This window comes from Hydractinia symbiolongicarpus, chromosome 1 (genome assembly GCF_029227915.1).
Source record: "Hydractinia symbiolongicarpus strain clone_291-10 chromosome 1, HSymV2.1, whole genome shotgun sequence".
Taxonomy (NCBI): Eukaryota; Metazoa; Cnidaria; class Hydrozoa; order Anthoathecata; family Hydractiniidae; genus Hydractinia; species Hydractinia symbiolongicarpus.
In genome coordinates, this window is record NC_079875.1 from 16,425,388 (window position 1) to 16,445,228 (window position 19,841).

General features: G+C 33.1%; 2 protein-coding genes across 2 annotated transcripts; one reads left to right on the top strand and one right to left on the bottom strand.

Annotated features, from left to right (window-relative positions):
- Window positions 1–4,572: 4,572 nt before the first annotated feature.
- LOC130633020 (uncharacterized) lies at window positions 4,573–13,191 on the bottom strand. Its single transcript, XM_057444525.1, has 10 exons — window positions 12,443–13,191; window positions 11,074–11,425; window positions 10,559–10,676; window positions 10,057–10,236; window positions 9,356–9,560; window positions 8,549–8,669; window positions 7,668–7,732; window positions 6,640–6,764; window positions 5,523–5,672; window positions 4,573–4,679 (listed from the first exon to the last, which is right to left on the bottom strand). Exons 1-10 carry the CDS (start codon window positions 12,466–12,468, stop codon window positions 4,630–4,632), a joined length of 1,392 nt encoding a protein of 463 aa, XP_057300508.1. The 5' UTR covers window positions 12,469–13,191; the 3' UTR covers window positions 4,573–4,629.
- A 1,204-nt stretch (window positions 13,192–14,395) lies between these two features.
- LOC130643217 (integumentary mucin C.1-like) lies at window positions 14,396–19,296 on the top strand. Its single transcript, XM_057449575.1, has 5 exons — window positions 14,396–14,647; window positions 14,724–14,750; window positions 16,968–17,408; window positions 17,923–18,345; window positions 18,925–19,296. Exons 1-5 carry the CDS (start codon window positions 14,617–14,619, stop codon window positions 19,203–19,205), a joined length of 1,203 nt encoding a protein of 400 aa, XP_057305558.1. The 5' UTR covers window positions 14,396–14,616; the 3' UTR covers window positions 19,206–19,296.
- The last annotated feature ends 545 nt before the right edge of the window (window positions 19,297–19,841 follow it).

Consider the following 19,841-nt stretch of genomic DNA (forward strand, 5'->3'; position numbering starts at 1 on the left):
CTGCTTTTACCTTTTTCAGATTGCCGTGATACTTCACGATGGTGTTCCATTATTCCTACGACCTACGGCCACTCGAGAAATATTTACTGTACTAAGACGGTTCTGGGAAGAATTTATTGCCGTAAAAGATGCGGTAAATGTGGCGGAGAAATTAGAATAACCACCATGACGACGACCACGACGGCGACTAAAGCAACAACTACAACAACTTCGACAGCATCGCCGGTAAAAAGAACGACGTTAGCGACAACAACTGTAAAACGACCGATTACAACAACAACAACAACAATAACAAGGAGATCAATGTTATCAACCACGACAATGTTCCCTATAGGCGCAGGTAATTTTTGTTATTACTCCTTTCCAAAACAAAACAAAAATGATATTATTTGTGTTTTCACCTGTAGAACCGTTAAAATAGGGAGATTTTGAGGACTTCTTATAGCTCACATGGCATGCTCCTTAGACTGTCTCGATATTATGAGCCATCTTACTGCTAAAGGTTTTTTTAATCATTTTACGGATTCAGTAACTGCGTAACGAACACCATTTCTGAAAGTTATTTGCTATATCTGTTTAGTTTGCGGAGACAAAGAGGTCTGGTGTCGACTTGTCGCTTTAAATACAAATAAACACTGTTCCGATCGTTCAAAGACTTGTCTTTCCACGTGCAATACTTGTTCTGGTACCACTCAAGAAAAATGCTTAAACTTCCGAGACAGAGCATTGAATTGTGGGAATGTCAATTGCAACATGGCGGATCAGGTAAAGAAACATCGCGTGCTCCAAAATTGCAGTCGAACATGTTGTACAAGAGGGCAGATGTATTGAGGGTGTGAAAAATTAAAAATCTTATTTTTAAGGACGAATAAGTGAGGCAAATATGTGACCTTGCTTACCTCTAAACGCTGGGAATTTTTTTTTCTTCTTGCTAAACAGGAATTGTCAGAGAAACAATAAACATTTGCGTATGTAGAATTTTGATCAACAATTCAGTAAATATAGAACTTTAATTCATTTTTTTGTTTATTACGTCACTCCAATTAGAATTATAATTGGATTGATTTTCTTGCAGCCAAAGGACAACCTCCAATAAAAATATGGATATTGAACCTAAGTTACAATCTTTACTTTTTAATTAATGCACTTGTGGACGATGGCAAATTAGTAATTTACAAATTTCCCCTGTGGCGACGTAGAAACATAGAAACAAAAATAGCTTCCGTGCGAACATGTCTCTATAATTTCCAAGTATAGTTTGGGTTTTTTTGTGTTTCCTATATTCTGAGGGTCGAATTCAATTTCGGACGTGACTGCAAAGGTTCGAATTTTTTGTTTCTGCGAATTTCAAACAAACGCTTTGATCGAAAGCAAGGGTTTAGGGGTTAAACATCTTACATAAAATTATACTTCTGTCAATTTGAAGCGAAGTTAGAGATCACACGTGCGTTTCATTTTGCTCGAAATGGACTCATGTAAACATTCCTAAGAAACAAACCTAGCACTGAATCGTGTCGCACCGTTATAAGTTTACTTTGAGCTAAATCGCACTTCTACCACAAGTCTGACGAAAATATGTCCTTTTTACCATCCTTGGATTTTGTGTGCTTTTTTGTCATGTGTAGTAAAGGATTTTTTAATTGATTTTTTGGTGAACTATTTCCTAATTAACATGCTTTACTTAACGGTGCAAGTGACGTTGACATACGTGCCCGTTCATGTATCATACGTGCCTGTCCATGTATCATACGTGCCCGTTTGTTAAAATACGTGCCCGTTCGTGTATCATGCGGTCCCGTCATGCATCATGGCAAGACGTAGTTGGTGCTTTATAATAGTTTGCGTTTTATCCTCATTGCGCCAATCTCCCCCTAGCCAAAATTTATTGTACGGGGTTTATACCAAAAAGACTTAGGGAGAAGCAGCTATACGTTTTGTCATCTAAAATGATATATGAGTGCATTTCTTTTCTGAAAAAATATTTAACTTATTCTGCATTATAATTAGCGATGCTTATATCGTTTAGTTATTTAAAAAGTTTAATTTACTTTGAATGAATTTTCCAGAGGTGTTGCCTAACTTGTGTGGAAAACAGCTAATATTGTTGTTTGGTCGGCAGAAAACACATTAAACCCTAATACCCGATGGTTATCGCAAGATTTTTTTAAGAACTGATAAATCTAATAAATAATACTTTTTGTCCGTCTGTCTTTCTATCTGTCTATCTGTCTGGGAGCCATTTTAAAAACTGGGGTTTCTTTTAATAAAAAACGTCATCATTTTCGCACGCATAATTAAAGTAATAACCCCAGTCAAAGCAAGTTGCTCAACTTTTATGTAAACAGGCGGCGAAAATACGCGAAATAACGATGCTAGAAATATGTAAGACGGGCGACCAACTGTGAAAATTTCCAATTGCTAATGACTAGTTTATTAAAATTGCGTGTTTTCGCTTTTTCGCCAATTAGACAAAAATGCTTTTAATCATTTAATTTTTTGGGCGGTACATGTGATGTAACTTTTAATTATACAGATAAGATATCAGTATACTTTTGGAAAGAATGAAAAAAACAGGAAGCGAGGAATCTTTATTCCTCTATTTTTTCTCGAATTAAAGGAAAAACAAATAACAACATACAACGTGGGTTCATTATATGTGTTTCATGTTTATTAATGGTATTCGCAATATTTTTTAAAAACGTTTGACAGCGACGTTTTTAATCAAAGGTCCATCACAGAATGTGTTGATATTTTTTGTTGTGCTAGCATTTAATTTTTTTTGCATTCTATCTGTTTTCATGGACTAAAAGAACATATTTATCACGTGGGAATGCTTTCATAGACTCCTGCTTTTTGCAGAAATACACAAATGAGAGCATTTGATCCTGGTAAATTGTTTAAGGAAGAACATCCAGTCTCAGCCGAGAAATCGCATATATTAAAAAAGCATTTTGAGCACTTGCAGGTTTTTAACTAACATCTCCACTTCTTATTGGCTCAAAATTTGTAGATCCTTTCTATCACCTCCTCAAACCAACAAAAACTTTAGCTATTTTCAAATTATTGTAATTTATATAGAAAAAAAGTTTATAGTCTGGTAGCTAATAACACCGGGAAATGAAAGTCAATTTAAAATTTGAAAATATCTAAAATTTGCCAATTAAAGTTATATCCTAAACTAAAAATTGTTTTCTTTTTTTTAATCCGCGAAGCAATTAACTTGAAATGCAGAAAATTTCCGGTAACTTTTTGATCCGAATTATTCTTAAACTGGCCTAAATTGTTCGTCAGTCCTATTATGTGCTTAATTTTTGTCCCTTGCTCAAAAAATTGTGTCTTTGAATACCAAAAAAGTATTGGCCAGATAGAGAGAGAGTAAAAAAATCGATACAATAGCTTTTAACATGAAGGAACAATTAGCAAGCAGAAGGCATAATTGTTTCTTATCCTCGAGTTCTACTTTTGGTTTGAAATAAACAATATTTCCAACGAATTTACATAAAATCGTGTTTTTTTTTATTTTCCAAATCGATTATGTTTTTGTTTTAAGATATTTCTTTTATTTTTCATAGACTGATTATGTTTTTGTTTTAAGATATTTTATTCATTCCCCAGATCGATTATGTTTTTGTTTTAAAAAAAGCAGAACATCAGTGAAGTTTTTCTTATGTCATTGTTCTCATTATTTTCGACATTTACAGCCTGCTTGGTTTTGTAAATCGTATTTATCATGCAAAAGTAAGAATAGGGGTGATGTAATGTCAATGTCTTTGTCAATGTACTATTATTGAGGAGTTTAAAATTGCTCATGGTTTTTGTTATTTTGGTTAATGAGTTGAAGCTTTCAAGTCAGATCGGTTAGAATGCTGATAGCGTAGCTAAGAGTATCGCGTTATTTTAAAAATATTCATAAAGAAGTTCCTGTCTCTTTAATAATAGCCGTCGTCCGTCTGTTTTCATGTCTGTTGCGGAAACACGAAATGCGATATATAAAGGACGGGTGAATTTTGCGACGGGTTGACGACTAGTCTATAATAATAATAGCCGTATTATTTTGTCACTCCGCACTTAGTATGAAATAACGGCGCCTCGGATATGGGAGATGAGCAAAATTCTCAGAACAAAAATATGTAGGACGGAAGAACCCATAGATTATTCCAATGACTAGTCTTATATAACAACAAAAATTTTTCACAGGAAAAAGATAGAAAAAATTAAAATTTAAAACAACAAAAAGTTTTCTTTTCTAAATTATTTTGTTATCTATGTAAATAGGATTAAATATAGTTTGGCTATATGTGCAGAAAATGCAGAAAAAATTTTTTTTGATTGGACAATTTGTGAACTGCTGTCAGCAACATAAATAAAAAGTTATATATTACCATTCTTAGCCAATAATAAAGTTTTACAATATTTACAATAAAAGGGATTTTCACAAAACGAAATGGATGGCCAATTCGCTATTGAAATGTATCTGACCATGTGATTTCGCTTCGGAAAATTCGCTTAAAACAGGTCCTACTTTTTAAAATCGCCACATGTTTTGTGTTTCTTGCGAAGATCGTAGATATATTTCGCAGCTATTCGTCAAATCCGTGCATGTTACCCATAATATTATAATATGCTTCATTAATCACTCTCTTCCTCTTCTAAAGCCTTCAGTTTGTTTTCCAAAAGACCTAAGGTGAAGTATTATGATATATATATAAAAAGATCAAATGTAGTCTGCTTAGACACAGAAATGTTTTAGGGTCGTTGGGTTGTTTCACCCATCCAACATTGTTAACATTTTGGCATATTCCAACTCAAATAAATAAATAAACCTAGGAACTACAGATAATTCTTGACTCACAGGTTTTTTTTGCTACTAATTTTTGCCACTCAATATGGCCGATATTTCGCATATGGACTTTGCAAAACATTCTGCCTTAAACATATATAAAGTTGATCTGGCATGTGTTCAAGTCGTGCCTTAACCCTGTCTGTAACGAAAGGTTCTAGCACTAACTCACTTTTTCATTATAAAAGTCCTAAAACATTTAGTGCTATTCTATTTGTCAATTTTCAATAATTTTCTTGGGTTGACATAACTATTGCATTACTAAAGATGAAAGCTAAAAATTCTGATTGTCTAGAATAGTTTGCATTGTTTGAAATAAACGGGTCAATTTAGAAAAAATATTTTTTCACGCCAATCAAACCGATTAACTTATAATGGTCAGCAGCACAAGCACGTTTTTACTGATGGATGATGACATCAGTGAATGTATAATTCCGTCAATCATTTTCGTCATGCTGTGCTATATTCCTGCCAAGTTTTATCAGTATAGCATTTAGCAGTTATTTAAGGCGGTTAAATCTACCCGACTTTCAACACATTTAATACACAGAAAATCTAGTATAAATGACGTTAGCTTGAGTTAAACTTTTTGGTGAGTGCAAGGCTCTACTGTTCTCTTTGTGTTGTAATCATACATTTCGTGATAAGAACTAGACAATAACTGATAACAGAGATACTTTACCTTGCTCATATAAAGGCTGTACTGGGATGAGTTGATCGTAAAAGAACATAAAATCGTCAACCAGATAATATCCCGGGACAGAATTTGCCATATTTGTAGGACTGAATAATTTTAATCCACCTGGATGAGCCGAATTTGATTCTGATACACCTAAATTATAATTTTCCTTTTTAACATATAATGCATTGCAGAAAATATGCGTGGAATACTACTAAAGAAGTTTTTTTATCTGGCCTTGTTATGTTAAAATGTTTTTAAGGCATTTTTTTCATTGCGTAGAAATAACATGTTCTCGATGATAAGACTACTTTTGTCTTCTGCGAGTCACCTGGCTTATTGAGGAAAGTTTTAATCAATCCGTTGTATTAAATGTATATGTTACGTATATTATATATGTATAAATGTATTGTAATGTTACGTATATTATATATGTATATATGTACTGTAATGTTACGTATATTATGTATGTATATATGTACTGTAATGTTACGTATATTATATATGTATATATGTATTATGATATTACGTATATTATATATGTAAATATGTATTGTAATGTTACGTATATTATATATGTATATATGTACTGTAATGTTATGTATATTATATATGTATATATGTATTATAATGTTACGTATATTATTTAAGTCTATGGAAATTTTTGTAACTATACCTTTTTATGCAAAATATGCCTACATACATAAATAAGAATTTTTTTTTGATAATTATTACCTATTAGCTTGAAATTTGTGTTAGCTAAATAACCAATGAAAAGGAAAAAAGAATGATTTATTTTGGATATTATTAGTAAGGCTTGGACATAATAGCCGAATGGCAGAGTATTATTTATAGCTAAGAAAGTGCGCAAATTGTTCTTTTACGTCACAGGAATAAAAAAAACCATAAATATAAAGCTCATCACTTTCATGGTATTTTATTTTTGTTCATACTTATTTTCAAGATTTCTTCTATTTTCAAAATTATATTTCTTTGTGCAGCTGCTAAAAGTAAAATTTTTGAAGCAAGGTTTTCCGGTCTTTCATGTGTATTGTTTTTATTCTTGCTGAGGTCATTTTGCAAAACAAGACAACAACAAACAATATAAAAAAGTTCTTACTGGTTCCTGTTGCAACGAGATTTCCATTGATATACATCCAAATGGTTGTCGAATCGTACTGAAATCCAAAATGTGTCCAGAAGTATGGGTTGTGCGGACCATGAGACACAACGGCTTTTGTCGACCTGAAAAAGTAAAAGAAGCAGTAAAGAAAGGAATATCGCAAATAATATACATGGAACAAAATACGGTTGCAATAGCAAGATTATTATTGCAGCATTTCTGAAGACGATTATATTACTAAATAGACCCATATCTGTTTCCGTTCTGCGAAATACACAAGCTTAAACAAGTTTTTTGTTGGTGGCGCGAGAGGGTTTCTACATAATCTTTTTTTTGTCAAAGTGCACTTGCGCTGAGAAGGAAGCTGGTAAGTTGAAATGGAAACTAGCCTTTAGATTAAAAAATCATAATCGATGTTACTACACATTTTAAGCTGGTCATTATTAAATAAATCCACGAGTTAGCTCGTTCTTTATATATCGCATTTTGTGTGTCTTGTTACTTGCGATAATATTTTGTACAGAGGCAGAAAAATGACCGCTATTATTATAGAGACTAGTCGTTAACCCATGGAAATATCCACGAGGTCGCCCGTCTTTAAATTATTTCGTGTGCCTGTTGCATGACAATTTTCTTGCGGACAGACAGACAAAATACGGCTATTATTATACAGATTAGTTCGTGGAAAAATCCACGGGGTCGCCCGTCCTTTATATATCGCATTTCGTGTTTCCGCCACGGGACTCGCCTATCGCGGACAGACAGACAAAATACGGCTATTATTAAAGAGACTAATCGGTGGCCCGTGTAAAAATTCACGGGTTTTCGTCCTTTATACATCGCCTTTTGTGTGTCTCGCTACTTGCGGTACCATTTTGTGCAGAGATAGACGAGGTCTAGTATTAAAGAGATAAGTAGTCTATGAAAATATAGTCGTTCACCTGTAACTTCGTGTATTTAGAGCTTAAAGTTGCGGTTTAACAGCAGTCTTGGGCAGACTATTATCATAAAGGTGATGAACTTACGGAGTTCTATAGTTCATCGTCCAATTTTTTGTTTGATAACTGTACCATAAAGAAGGTCCAATATTCTATGATGAAAATATTTCAAAAGATACAAAAGTTTTTTCAATATCTTATTAGCACACTGATGTTGTTAAGGGAATTAATTAATTAGCACAATCAGTGCAAATAATAATTAAGAAGCACTATCAGAGTAATATAAGAAATGTAACAGACCTCAACGGGAGGAGCAATTAAACATACACTCAACAAAACTTCTTTTTTTTTTACCTCGAAGTCCTCCAAATTTCATCCTGCCTAGATTTTTCTGAAGAATCAAGTCTTATTAAGTATTTTTTTCGACATTGTTATTCGTCAATTTTTTTAGTACGGGAAAAAGTTGTGCAATTTTGAGAAAAAAAAGTTATTAAAAGGTTTCGTTGCGTGACCTTGGTAATAATAAGCAATATCACAGTACTATCATGAGAGTTTAGAGGATTTACAAAACCGTCTCCATTCGCAACAAAAACTTGTGGAAAGCATAAGTTATTAATCAAAGTAAATAAATAAATATGACTGCTGTGACGATTCAAGAGTTGCAGGTTCAGCAAGTGGCTTTACCACAGCTAGAAGTCAACCCATGCCATGTGAGGGAATTGGGTGGGCAATGCTGGTGTTACTAATGTAGAATTACAGGACAAAAGACACACATTGATAACAGTGTTTCAACACTGAAGTGGCTATATCTTGTATAAATATTCGGAATCCAAACATTCTGTTTTTCTTTATTTCGATGTACTTTTTTCATCAAACGTTGATATTTCTTATTAATATTAAATTCAAAAACTTTTAAATGCTGATTATGTAAACCTTTTATGTTAGATACTAAATCTTAACATGCCTACCGGCTCATGAAGCACTGTCGTGATCTGTTCCATAGGATAAGACGCGATTTGGACCTCCAAATCTTTTTGTAACATCTTCGCCCAAATACTTAGCGTGAGTTTAGAACACGGAGTGAGACCTCTAGAAATTAAATCATAAAATGATATTAAGAGCCTTGAGTAAATCAAGTTGTACCGTACCAACTCTCTGTATTATACATGCTGACTTGGAAATTAGGAAACTTTCATTCCAATTTAAAAACCTTTCTTGCATTTGAAACACAAAACACAAAAAAATTAAGTAGAAAATCTTTGGTAAAGATTACGTTGGATAAGAAAAAGCATAAGGATCTTTTATATTTTCTTGGAATATACAAATTGGAATTTTTGATTGTAACTTGACCCGCAATATAATTTTTATTAGAAGTTTGAACTACAATTGTGCAAGATGAAATCAATACAGACTATTTGTGTTTTGACTATATTTTGTTAACTTAAAGTTTTGTAAATACTTCATCCATGTGTATAATTTGAGATATATCTAATCTGGTCCACAAACACACCACGCCTTGAGCACTTTGGTTTCTACGATTGAATCATTCCACAATCTATTTTAACTCAAATTTTATTCTCCCCGACGATAACTGTCGTTGTAAACTAAGTTATAGATCTTAAAACGTAAGATGTGCTGTGTAAGCCTAACGTCAGCGTAACCTAATAACATTGTTGAAAATAGTTGTAAGATTAAAAAAATATTGTTGTTTATTTATCGAATTTTGAGATTAAAAAACATATTGCTTTGTTTACAAAATTACAAAAATTTCTTACATATAGCAAGTCTTAAAGTCAATACCGCTTCCAGAAAACGAGCTAACAGCGTTTCCACCGAATACGTATAACACATTTCCAGGTCGATCTGGTACGGAGACGATTTTGGCGTATGATGCAAGACTTTGTGCAGACTGGTCTGTCCCTGTGTTTTTCAATGCTGTTTTGCTTTCATCAAATGTAAATTTCCAGGCTGGTAGAAAATCTAAAAAGTACAAATATTGGTGTTTTAACACAGTTTCCATCTCAAATCTTGGTCAAATTATGTCGAGACAAAACAACTAATTTCAAAGTTCATCAACACAAGTAATGCGTAGACTTATTTTCTATATTACATACACTCATTATAAACTTGTCAATGTTCCATTCACAGTGGACTTGGGCCATAGAATCTTACGCTATTTGGTTAAGTCAAAATTTCTGAAATTTTTTTATAGTTGCTGACGTCAGCATTGTCATTCTTCACGTATTTCGGGGACTTCAGGCCCCGGCGTGGATTATTTCGTTGTGCAGTAGAAAATGTAACTAGCAACTTTTCAACGCTTATGAGTGTGAAAAAAAGCGACTTTGCAGCAGGCTGGCTGCAGCGCATTGCGAGAAAGAACTTCTATCTCAATGTTTCTGTTAAAAATTGTACCTTAACCGGGCAAGAGCTTGTGTTTCGTCTACTTAGAGCTTTATTTGAAAGTAACGTAACGTACCGTATGTGCAGAATCCAAATGTAGTCGAATCTGCAGTAGTACCACACCAAGGCATTGTGGCGCTCAAACTTGGCGGTCCATCCATTGTGCACTCTTTATACACAAGGTTTTTGTATGTGAAAGGATAGTGGCAATACTCTGCAGCTCCAGTCACGGTTCCGCCAGTTGCAAAAGGTCTTTCTGAAAATAATAACTTGATATTCTCATATATTCTATACGACAGGTAAAGTATGATCTATTCCAGCGACAAGTAATGACAGAAACAAAGGATGTTCGCAACTTCATGCTATGTTTCTATGTCACAGTGAGAAAAACTGAGGCAGTTGTAGTAAGGCAATTCTAAAGTACTGGAGAGGATTATCCCAACCTTAGAATGGTGGATAAACCTGAGGAAAAGCGGAAATTTTGAATTGATAACTTTATATTGATCTTCATATAGGTAGGTAGTAATATGTATTGCAGTTCTATCTGCTTATTCATAAATTTAAATGACAAAACTTACTTCTTTCACAAAAATCTCCCCAATGCGACATTGGACACTCGCAAGTAAACGAATCATCTCCATACCCAGGAATGCATGTGCCATTATTCAAACATCCGTCTTTATCACATCCAGTGTTCTACAAAAGATAGGTAAACTTTCAAGTGTAGTGACACATGTGTCAATAATTATAAAAAGGCCCGGATCTTTTCATCTATATTGCTAAAATAGTTCCATCAAAAATATGACGCCATTGTTAATCCTAATAACACCATTAAATATCTTCTCTTTTAATATCAAATCATTCTTCGCACACAGTCCACAAGCCTATCAATAATCAAAGTTCATCAGTAATACGTGAGAAATTCAAGTATATATTTCAAAATGGGGGAAATGGCCCACTTTAGGTATGTGTGACGTCATTTCCAAACCCTGTGACGTTACAAAATATTTTTTTTACTTATATTCTGTAACTAAAACGTTATTAGTTTCGGATTTTCCGAACTCTAGTGATAAATAGAGTTAAAGGAGATTACCTTGAGAGAAACGTGAATCCAATCGTTTTTTTTAACGATTAATGACTTGTTGGAGTACATGTTTTCTTTAAACAGATGACATTCCACAAAGTCGGTCACTTTAAGGCCATCAAATGTGTGCTGTGGGGGTCCTGCGTTTATGGCAAAGCATGTCGTGTTGGTCAAACATTTCGTCACGCAGCCTTCTTGATTCGAAGCTGTGGTGTTTAAAAAACCATCTGTCAAATTTAAGATTGAATTTTCAACAGGTTCACCAGCAAAATACGAAAAAAATGACTTCCCTCCGTCATTGGTTCCATTTCGGCACAGATATGACGTCTCGCATGTCCGTGCATGGGAAAATGCGAAACTTCTGAAATTACAATGAAACAAGAACAAATATAAATTAGAAAGGATAGTAATGAATGATTTGGATGAGAACTAGAACGCAAAATCACATGTAATGCTTAAAATGTTAAAAGAACATTTTTTAGTAATCATATTGAATAAGGTTTAAATAACTTTAAGGAATATAATACTCCTCAGAATAGAGTCAAACTTTCTGTATTTTTACTTTAACCGTAATCCTGATTGGCTCTTTGGGGGATCCTGAATGCTGAACAGGCTGCTTTGTCTTTCCTTTGCATCTCTAAATCTTACTATAAGTGTTGCCCTGGCCTTTTGTAACAAGTTGATTTAAAAAATAGCTAATGTCAACATTTTTGTCAATGACTTTATTAAATTTTCGTATAATTATTTCGTATTAAGTCACACAAATGTGAAAAACCAGAAAATAATTTAGCAATATATAAGGTCCCTAAGGCGATTGTTGCCATGCGACAGCGAAATAAAAGTTTAGAGAAATAGCCAAATATCACGTGCAACTAATTAAAAATATAAAAATTATGGAAACAATTAAACAAGGGGGGAGGGTGGAGACTGAATAAGCTTCCCAGCACAAGCAGTGTTGGGAAATTGAAAAATTAAAATTAGTTGAATAATATATTTTTTTAAATATTTATGACTCAGTAGAAAAAAAACGGAGTTGACATTCGTTTTTTTAAAGTATTATAAACTTAATATCTTGAAGTAAATAGAGTGAAATATTTTCATTTTACATTTTTAAAAATTATGTTACACTGTCAGTCATATAATGGCGGTTAATTCTAGTAAAGGCAAGCGTGAGAGGTAAAAGCGCTAACTTGAGGGAGGTAGACCAAGGGGAAGCGAGGTGCTTTAAGGCAATTTCTTAAAAATTTGTTTGTGATTGATTAAAACTGTATGAAAAAACTTAAGTTGTGAAAAACGTTGCTACATTCTCTTGTTTAAAGCATTTATTCATTTGTTATTTAAAAACAAAGAAAGAATCAATACAAGCCCTTTTACTTACAAAAACAGTGTCAATATAGGTAACATTTTCTCTTCTCCCTGCTCTACCTGCTGTTGAAAATTATCTTTAAAGTGTTTGAGCAAGAGGAAACTGCATAACTATATTTGTTGCGATAAATTATTCATAATTAGAGCCATCATTCTCAGTGTGGATGGGTATTCATTCAATTATCATCCAATACACACAATTCAGAAATAAGTTAATTAAAATTTGAGTGCATTCAAAAATGAATTTTCGATTAAGGCCACTTTTCTCAGTGTGTATGGGTATTCATTGAATTATGATCCACTACATGCAATTTAGGAATAATTTAATTAAAATTTGGGTGCATTCAAAAATGAATTTTCGATTAAGGCCATTTTGTCCAGCGTGGATGGGTATTCATTCAATTATCATCCACTAAACGCAATTTAGAAATAATTTTAACTAAAGTTTGAGTGCATTCCAAAAATCAATTTTCGATAAATAAGTAAATAAATGGAAATACGCTGGCATTCTCGGAATGTCGTTGTTTCTTCACAAATAAACAAGAAGGAAAAAGAATGAAGAAGAAAATATATACAGGAAGAGCAAAATTACAATAAGAGAGAAGAGCAGCAAGAAACTTTCAAACGAGGCCTAAAATAAGTTTAAAACATGTTACTTTTAGCGATTATGCTATTGCTTATACTTCACTTTAAAAAAAAAATGGAAGACTGACAAAATGTTTTTTTATCATTGAGGGCAGTGTTCTTTCTTCTCCCCACTTTTTTGTTCACAAAATGGCTAAACTTAGTTCTCATTCCTAAATTTGTTAACAAGAAGACCCAAGGGATTTCTCTGCAGGTTAATGATTAGTTTTACAACAGGAAAATTTTTCAGGTTGGGCACCTGTATATTATTTTGTTCGGGCAATACGAGTTTTTAGGCATTCTGATTGGCTTAGCATTATTGACGACGGGCCGATATTTTAAAATTCTATTTTTAAAGAAAGGGACGCTCATTTAAGTGCCTCTTAATTATGGACACCTCTCCTCACATGAATGTCACAATGATTCCATTGTTTTGACTGATGTTATCTTTTACTGTAACAATTTCAAAAAAGACAAATATTTATGGTTGCATTCAACATTTTGTCCATAACTCTTTTTTTGTTGCTTTTCTTCTGAGTATCTTCAACAAGTGCGAACAATATTTTCTTTTGTAGATTTAACTGCATGAGATTTAACTGATTTGATTAACGTGTGATTACCGTCCCGGAGCATTCTGCATCTGCTCTGTCAAAGGGATCTGGGAATGAGGTTATTAAAACTCGTACAGCTATATAATCATTTCTATAAAACACAAATTAAATTTAAGCCTTTTTATATTAGCTTCCCACGCTAAACCTTTAAATCGTATCTATAGTACTTTAAAGTTGTTTAGTCGTCATATTTTTGTTTCGTTTCAGCTCCTGTTGTAAGTGATCCACCAATTGGAAAAATACTAGATAGACACGTGATATATTTAAACCAATCGCCTCGAATGTAACTCCTAAAAATAGTAATCAAACTTTACAATCGCCTTCTGAAGTATCAAAAACTTAATTAGAAAAATTAATAAGTCAATTAAAAGACTTATTAATTGGATTAGCTTCACTAATTAGCTTTCTACGTATAACTGATTAAATATATATACACGAATTAAAATTGAATAGAAATCAGTATTTAGCATTTTCTTAGTACACGAATCTTTTACGCATAAAAACTTTGTACCCAGCGCCATATTTTCGTTGCCTAACACGAAATCGTAAAAGATCTGGTATCCAGGTTGTCTAACCTTATTGCTATTTCTTTCCCGTTTTTTATTTAGTGTTTTTCAAAACGGGGGAGCTAAGCTGATACTAATAAAAGTAGAATTGCATATAAGCGATACTGCTGGACCTCCGTTGGATAGTTCCTTTGTGTGATTTTCCCGTACGTGCGCTATATCTATAATAATCGTAGGTGTTTTTAGGTGGTGTACAAATGAGAACTTTTGTTTATTTTTTTCTTCTATTATTTTTGTCTAATATTTATTAAATTTGTTGAAACTTGATTTAATTAAGTAAAAAGATTATTTAATTGCATAGAAAAACTAGGAGTTCCGAATCTTATGATACATTATTCAAACGTGATTGATTAACTGAGAGACTAGGCGAAAAAAACAGTGACTTCATGAAGATGTTTCGCGCTTTACTAATTTCCAGTAAGAAAATATTACAATTTAACCAACATTTATTCGCATGGGAGAAACACGTTACAAAGCGTATACTTATTTTTAGGTTGTGTTCTTGGACTTGTCAGAACAGGTATGGGATTTTGATTTTCTACTGTAACATTTTAAATTGCTTTGATGTTATTGTGAGAGAATACCAGTAATGTATGTTTACACTCTATTGATCAGTCTTGCCAAGAAAGTACGCAAGGCTACCTTGCTAATAGTGGCCCAGAGTTTAAGCTTTCATGTGGTAATTTGATTATACTTTTTCGTTTCTACTTAATAGCATGGAGGATGCCATTGAGGTTCTTTACATTCACCATCCAACTTTAACATTTTTTTCGAAGGCTCTGAATCTGAATATCTCCTATATGATCTTGATAATTTACATACATAAAAATGCGTAATTATTTATTGTTATTCTGGGGCTTTGATGTTTAACGTAATTAGCTATAAGAAAAAATTCAAAGGAATTTGCCTGTATCACCTGGCAGTCACCATATTTGATTACGAAAAAAAAGTTCACAGAAAAGCGACTGTCAGTAACTGCTTTGGATTAAAAGGTGTTTTTTGTGATCAATAGTTTTCTGCAACGACGAATAAAAGTTTAACAGAATAAAACACATAATGCAGAGGATAGGATAAAAATGTGAAAAATTTTCATTCATTATACAGACTCACATTTTCATTGCACATAAAAATAATTTATCTAAGGAGAAAAAAGTGTACTTTTAATTTAATGTAACGACAAACTTTTCTACTGATACTTTCTAATTATTATTAAAAAATACCAAATACGCGATTTGCGTAAAGCGTTGATTGCTTTCCATGCAGTAAAAGACATATCACATTGATACACATTGATAAAACATAAAAAATGTTAATTCAATTACAACCACCAACGCGTATTGTTTTAATTAGATTTTCACAAATCAGATTGTAACGTCAAAGGTGCTGATAATAATAAAAACACTTTAAGAATCAGAGCAAACAAATTGTTTCTTTAGCAAGCGCGATCATTGCGGACTGTATTGTTTTAAGATTGCTTTGAATAGAATTCTTATAATGTAAAACAGGACTTAGGAGTTGAGACCGTAAAAAGTTGCTGGTATCGCAGGAATTATAAAGCAACTAAGATAATTCACTTAACTTGTCGGCAGTTTTTGGTAATAACATAGGATAGTAATCTCTCCAAGTCTGTGTTCGTGACAGAAATTCTTCTTTCAAAGTTTCTTATTGATTCTGTGATTTTTTTAAGGAACTTGGAAATTTAAAATAGATTGTTGAGAACATCAAAAAAAAAAGAAAATGAAATACAATGGTTTCCTTTTTTAAGCCAGGACAAAAAAGAAGACCAAAACACCAAGTCCCTATTCAGACTGACCTAGAACGAGAAAAGCGGTCATTTAGGCTGAAATTTGCCCAAATACTTAGAACACATTAAGAAAACCCTGAGAATCATCTTTTAAGCTACAAAAATTATAGAATTAATATTATTTCAGTTATGTTGAACTCATCTTCTCTATAGGAACATACAGTTTGAATATTGTGTTATTTGCGGTGGTCTCGCGCTGATAAATATACAAAATGCGCAAACACTTCCAGTTCACTTCAATTTTTTAAATAATTACATACAGCCTTAGACAAAGCTTTAATATCCTTACAAAAAAAATTTGTATTTGATTTTGACAATATTTGACCAATGAAAAAGGGATTTACAAAGAGCGTAGGAATATTCACAGCAAGAGGAGGAAAGTTATCTTTAGATTTCTGTCTGGGTACGTTATGTTCAGCAAAAAAACTTACCACGGTGGAATCATTAAAGTGAATGAAAGATACAGTTACCTATTGTTTAACTAGTTTTTGGCCACAAAATTTCTGAAACATCTATCGGTTTGGGTAGGCTTTTGCTTATATTCACAATAATTCTTTTTAATACTCCATCAAAGAAACAAAATTGTAGCCTAAATGCTACATTACACTGCAGTGAAGGGGGTGAAGTTAAATAAGAACATAAAAAAACGCGCATAAGCATTACTAATGCTTTAATAAAATGCTCCTAAGGTATCGTGTCATTATACCACATGCTTTGAAAAGAATGATGAGCTTATATTGATTAGCTTGAAAAGAATTATTTTTAAATCATGTTAATTTATTCAAAAAAGAGAGATACTTCAAAATGTTTTTGGCCTGGCTCACCATTTTGTAAATATTACAAACTGTTTTAATTTTTAAAAAAGCATTCAGAGCATTTAATTAAACAAAGAAAACCAAATTAGTTTGTAGTCAAAGCCTTTCTTTTTCGTAGTGTGTATCGACACACAAGCATGGTGTCCTGCAACTGTCAATTATTGTATTTATAAACCTTTCGCCGTTCAATGCCCTAAAACATGTGGGATATGCTCTGATATGACAACTTCAACTTCAACGACAACAACGACAACAGAAACCGAATTACCTACATCAACAACGACTAAAAAGACGACAGCAGCAAAAACAACGACGAAAACTACGACGACAACGACGACGACGACCAGATCACCAACAATATCAGCGACGACGGCAAAATTATCGTCAACGACAACAACAACGACTACGAGTCCATCGCCAACATCATCAACGACGACGACTAACTTACCCTCGACATCGACAACAACAACAACGTCGACTTCAACTGAAGAGCCTGCAAAAATCATATCATCAACGACAGCAGTCACTAAGCCGACAACAATATCGTCCAATTTAACAGGTTTGCACTTAAATTAAAAGTATAAACTTCCCTCTTGTTGAAAAGGACATACTCTTTGGCAGACATGCATTTTCTAGTTTCACCACATACGTTGTTAGCTAACGTCTAAAATCAGTTTAACACTTGACCTTCTGAACATACGATGATTTTTTTCAAAGTACTGCCTGTTTCGCGGAATATTGGTTTTAATTACAGCACTTTTTCTTTTTAAACATTTTAACTTGTCGCGAATTTTAACTTTTTTCTTCGAATTCCAATTTGACCATTGATGTAACCAGTTTATACTGCAGCAAGACACAATAGTAATTGAGAATGGGCCACCAGTTGTTTTAACATATGTTATGCTGCATAAAATGCGTCCATGTAAAAACATTTCAGGGTGGAAAACAACTTTACAAAGTCACAGATCCAAACCAAGCGTATACTGTTCATGACTGCATGTTAGATTCCTAGACTGTAAACATTTAAAGTAACGTTGGTGGAAGTAAATGGTTTTTTTCTCACTTTTTTATAGTTTGTAGCGATTATTACCACTGGTGTCGCATAGTGGCGACAGATACAGCACGTTACTGCGAGAATATTTACAGCAATTACAAAGTAGACTGTCCAAGCTCTTGCAATGTTTGTGAAAGTGTAACATTGGAAGAAAAATGCGGAAACTTCCAGGATATGACGGCGTACAACTGCGAGACAAGAAACTGCATGAACTTAGATTTACTCGAGCAAGATCGAGTCTTAAAATATTGTTCAAAAACATGTTGTTTAAGAAATGAACTGTACACATATGTTCCACCTCCTTCCACCACAACCAAATCTACAACAAGGGTTTCAAGCACGACCATGGCAACTTTAATAAGTACTTCAACATTTTCTTCTCCAACGACCAGTGGGCTGGTAACACCTACTGAAATTGCAATTACAACGCCTTTGTTAAACTGTAAGTATTGTATAGAAGATGTTTCACGATTTTAAATGCGAAAGACCGACTGTGAGTCAACCATCAAGAAAGGATAGGTTGTGGTTTAATCTTTTTAGTGTATTTTTATCATCCTTATAAAAAGGTGATGTACAAGCACGTGTTTATTTTTTTAAATATCAAGAGTTAGGGCTGATATTGCCAAAATGGTAAGGGAAATAAAAACTAAAATAGTATCAAACACAAACTACATAACTATTTAAAAAAAGAGACGTATTATCCAAACAATATTACTAGAATCTTATTTGACTAGGCATTGACTCAGTGAGTTCAATTAGACAAATATTAGTCAGATTGAAATTCCTAGTACGAAAAACTTTAATATGAATTGTTTTCTTTGTCAGGTAATTTTTCTTAAGACAAACAAAAACAAACAAACAAACAAACAAAAAATGTCCACTTTAGTTTGGCAAAATTAACTGGTTTTTGATTATGAGGGAATGGACGCTGACAAGCTCTAGTTTATAAAAAGTAATTTCCATTAAGTAGGTGAATTTTAATAAAGCTATTTAGTTTAAATTAACTCCGTCTTCTTTTTAGTCTGTGGAGACAGGTTCCCTTGGTGTAGAATAATAGCCAGTAATATTACAAGATATTGTCAAGATATGGGCATAAACTATAAAAAAGACTGTCTGTGGACATGCAATCAATGTTCTGGTCCTGTTGAAGAGAGATGTAACAATTTTATCGACAACACAGCGTATGATTGTGCATCAAGAAATTGTGAAGAGGCAGATCCATACGTGCAGCATCGAGTACTTAAGTATTGCCCAAAAACCTGCTGTTTAAGGAGTCAGCTATATAACTTCAGCGCTATGTAACAATATTTTTTTGCTAAACTTATTTTAATGTTATGTGTCCTCGTAAATAACTGTAAAAATGATTTATTTCAAAGATTTAGCAATTTATCACCGTCGGTGTCCATTTGCTGATATTTAAAAATTTAACAACCCAAAGGATAATCTTATCAGATATCTTAATGAACTGTTTAGAAGCATTTCTAACTTGCCTTATTTACACTAACCAAAAGGATCAGCAGAAAACTATATCGTAGAGTCAAAACCTTTCACGTGATGAAATATTAATTAAAACAGCTCTCCTCTTAACTGTAAATTAATCTTACTGTGATATACTAATGCGCAGGGGGGGGGGGGAGATATTAATAAACAAAGTTTGCGCAAAATTTTGCAAAAAATTATTTTCTTAAATTAATTTTTAATTTCAGGATGGGGCGGGTACGTGAATATCTTACAAAAAGATACGTTTCTTAGCTTATTTTTCCCTGTCTTACCGTTCGTAAAAGTTGTACTGGCCTTGAATAAGATGTTTCGAATTGTCTCTCTTATTTATGATCAACGTTGGCCACTGCACCGCAAAAAATCTATTCTTTTTTATTAGAAAGTTTTTTATCCATAGATGGCCTTAGTTGAGTCACTTGATAAGTAGGGGAAAAGATT

Coding starts and splice junctions, on each gene's coding strand:
- LOC130633020 (XM_057444525.1), bottom strand. CDS start 12,468: ATGTTACCTATATTGACACTGTTTTT. Junction 7,733..8,548: donor CGACAGTGCTTCATGAGCCG/GTAGGCATGTTA, acceptor TTTTCATCATAG/AATATTGGACCTTCTTTATG. Junction 4,680..5,522: donor ACAGCCTTTATATGAGCAAG/GTAAAGTATCTC, acceptor ACTTCACCTTAG/GTCTTTTGGAAAACAAACTG.
- LOC130643217 (XM_057449575.1), top strand. CDS start 14,617: ATGAAGATGTTTCGCGCTTTACTAATTTCCA. Junction 14,751..16,967: donor TCTTGGACTTGTCAGAACAG/GTATGGGATTTT, acceptor TCTTTTTCGTAG/TGTGTATCGACACACAAGCA. Junction 18,346..18,924: donor TACAACGCCTTTGTTAAACT/GTAAGTATTGTA, acceptor TCTTCTTTTTAG/TCTGTGGAGACAGGTTCCCT.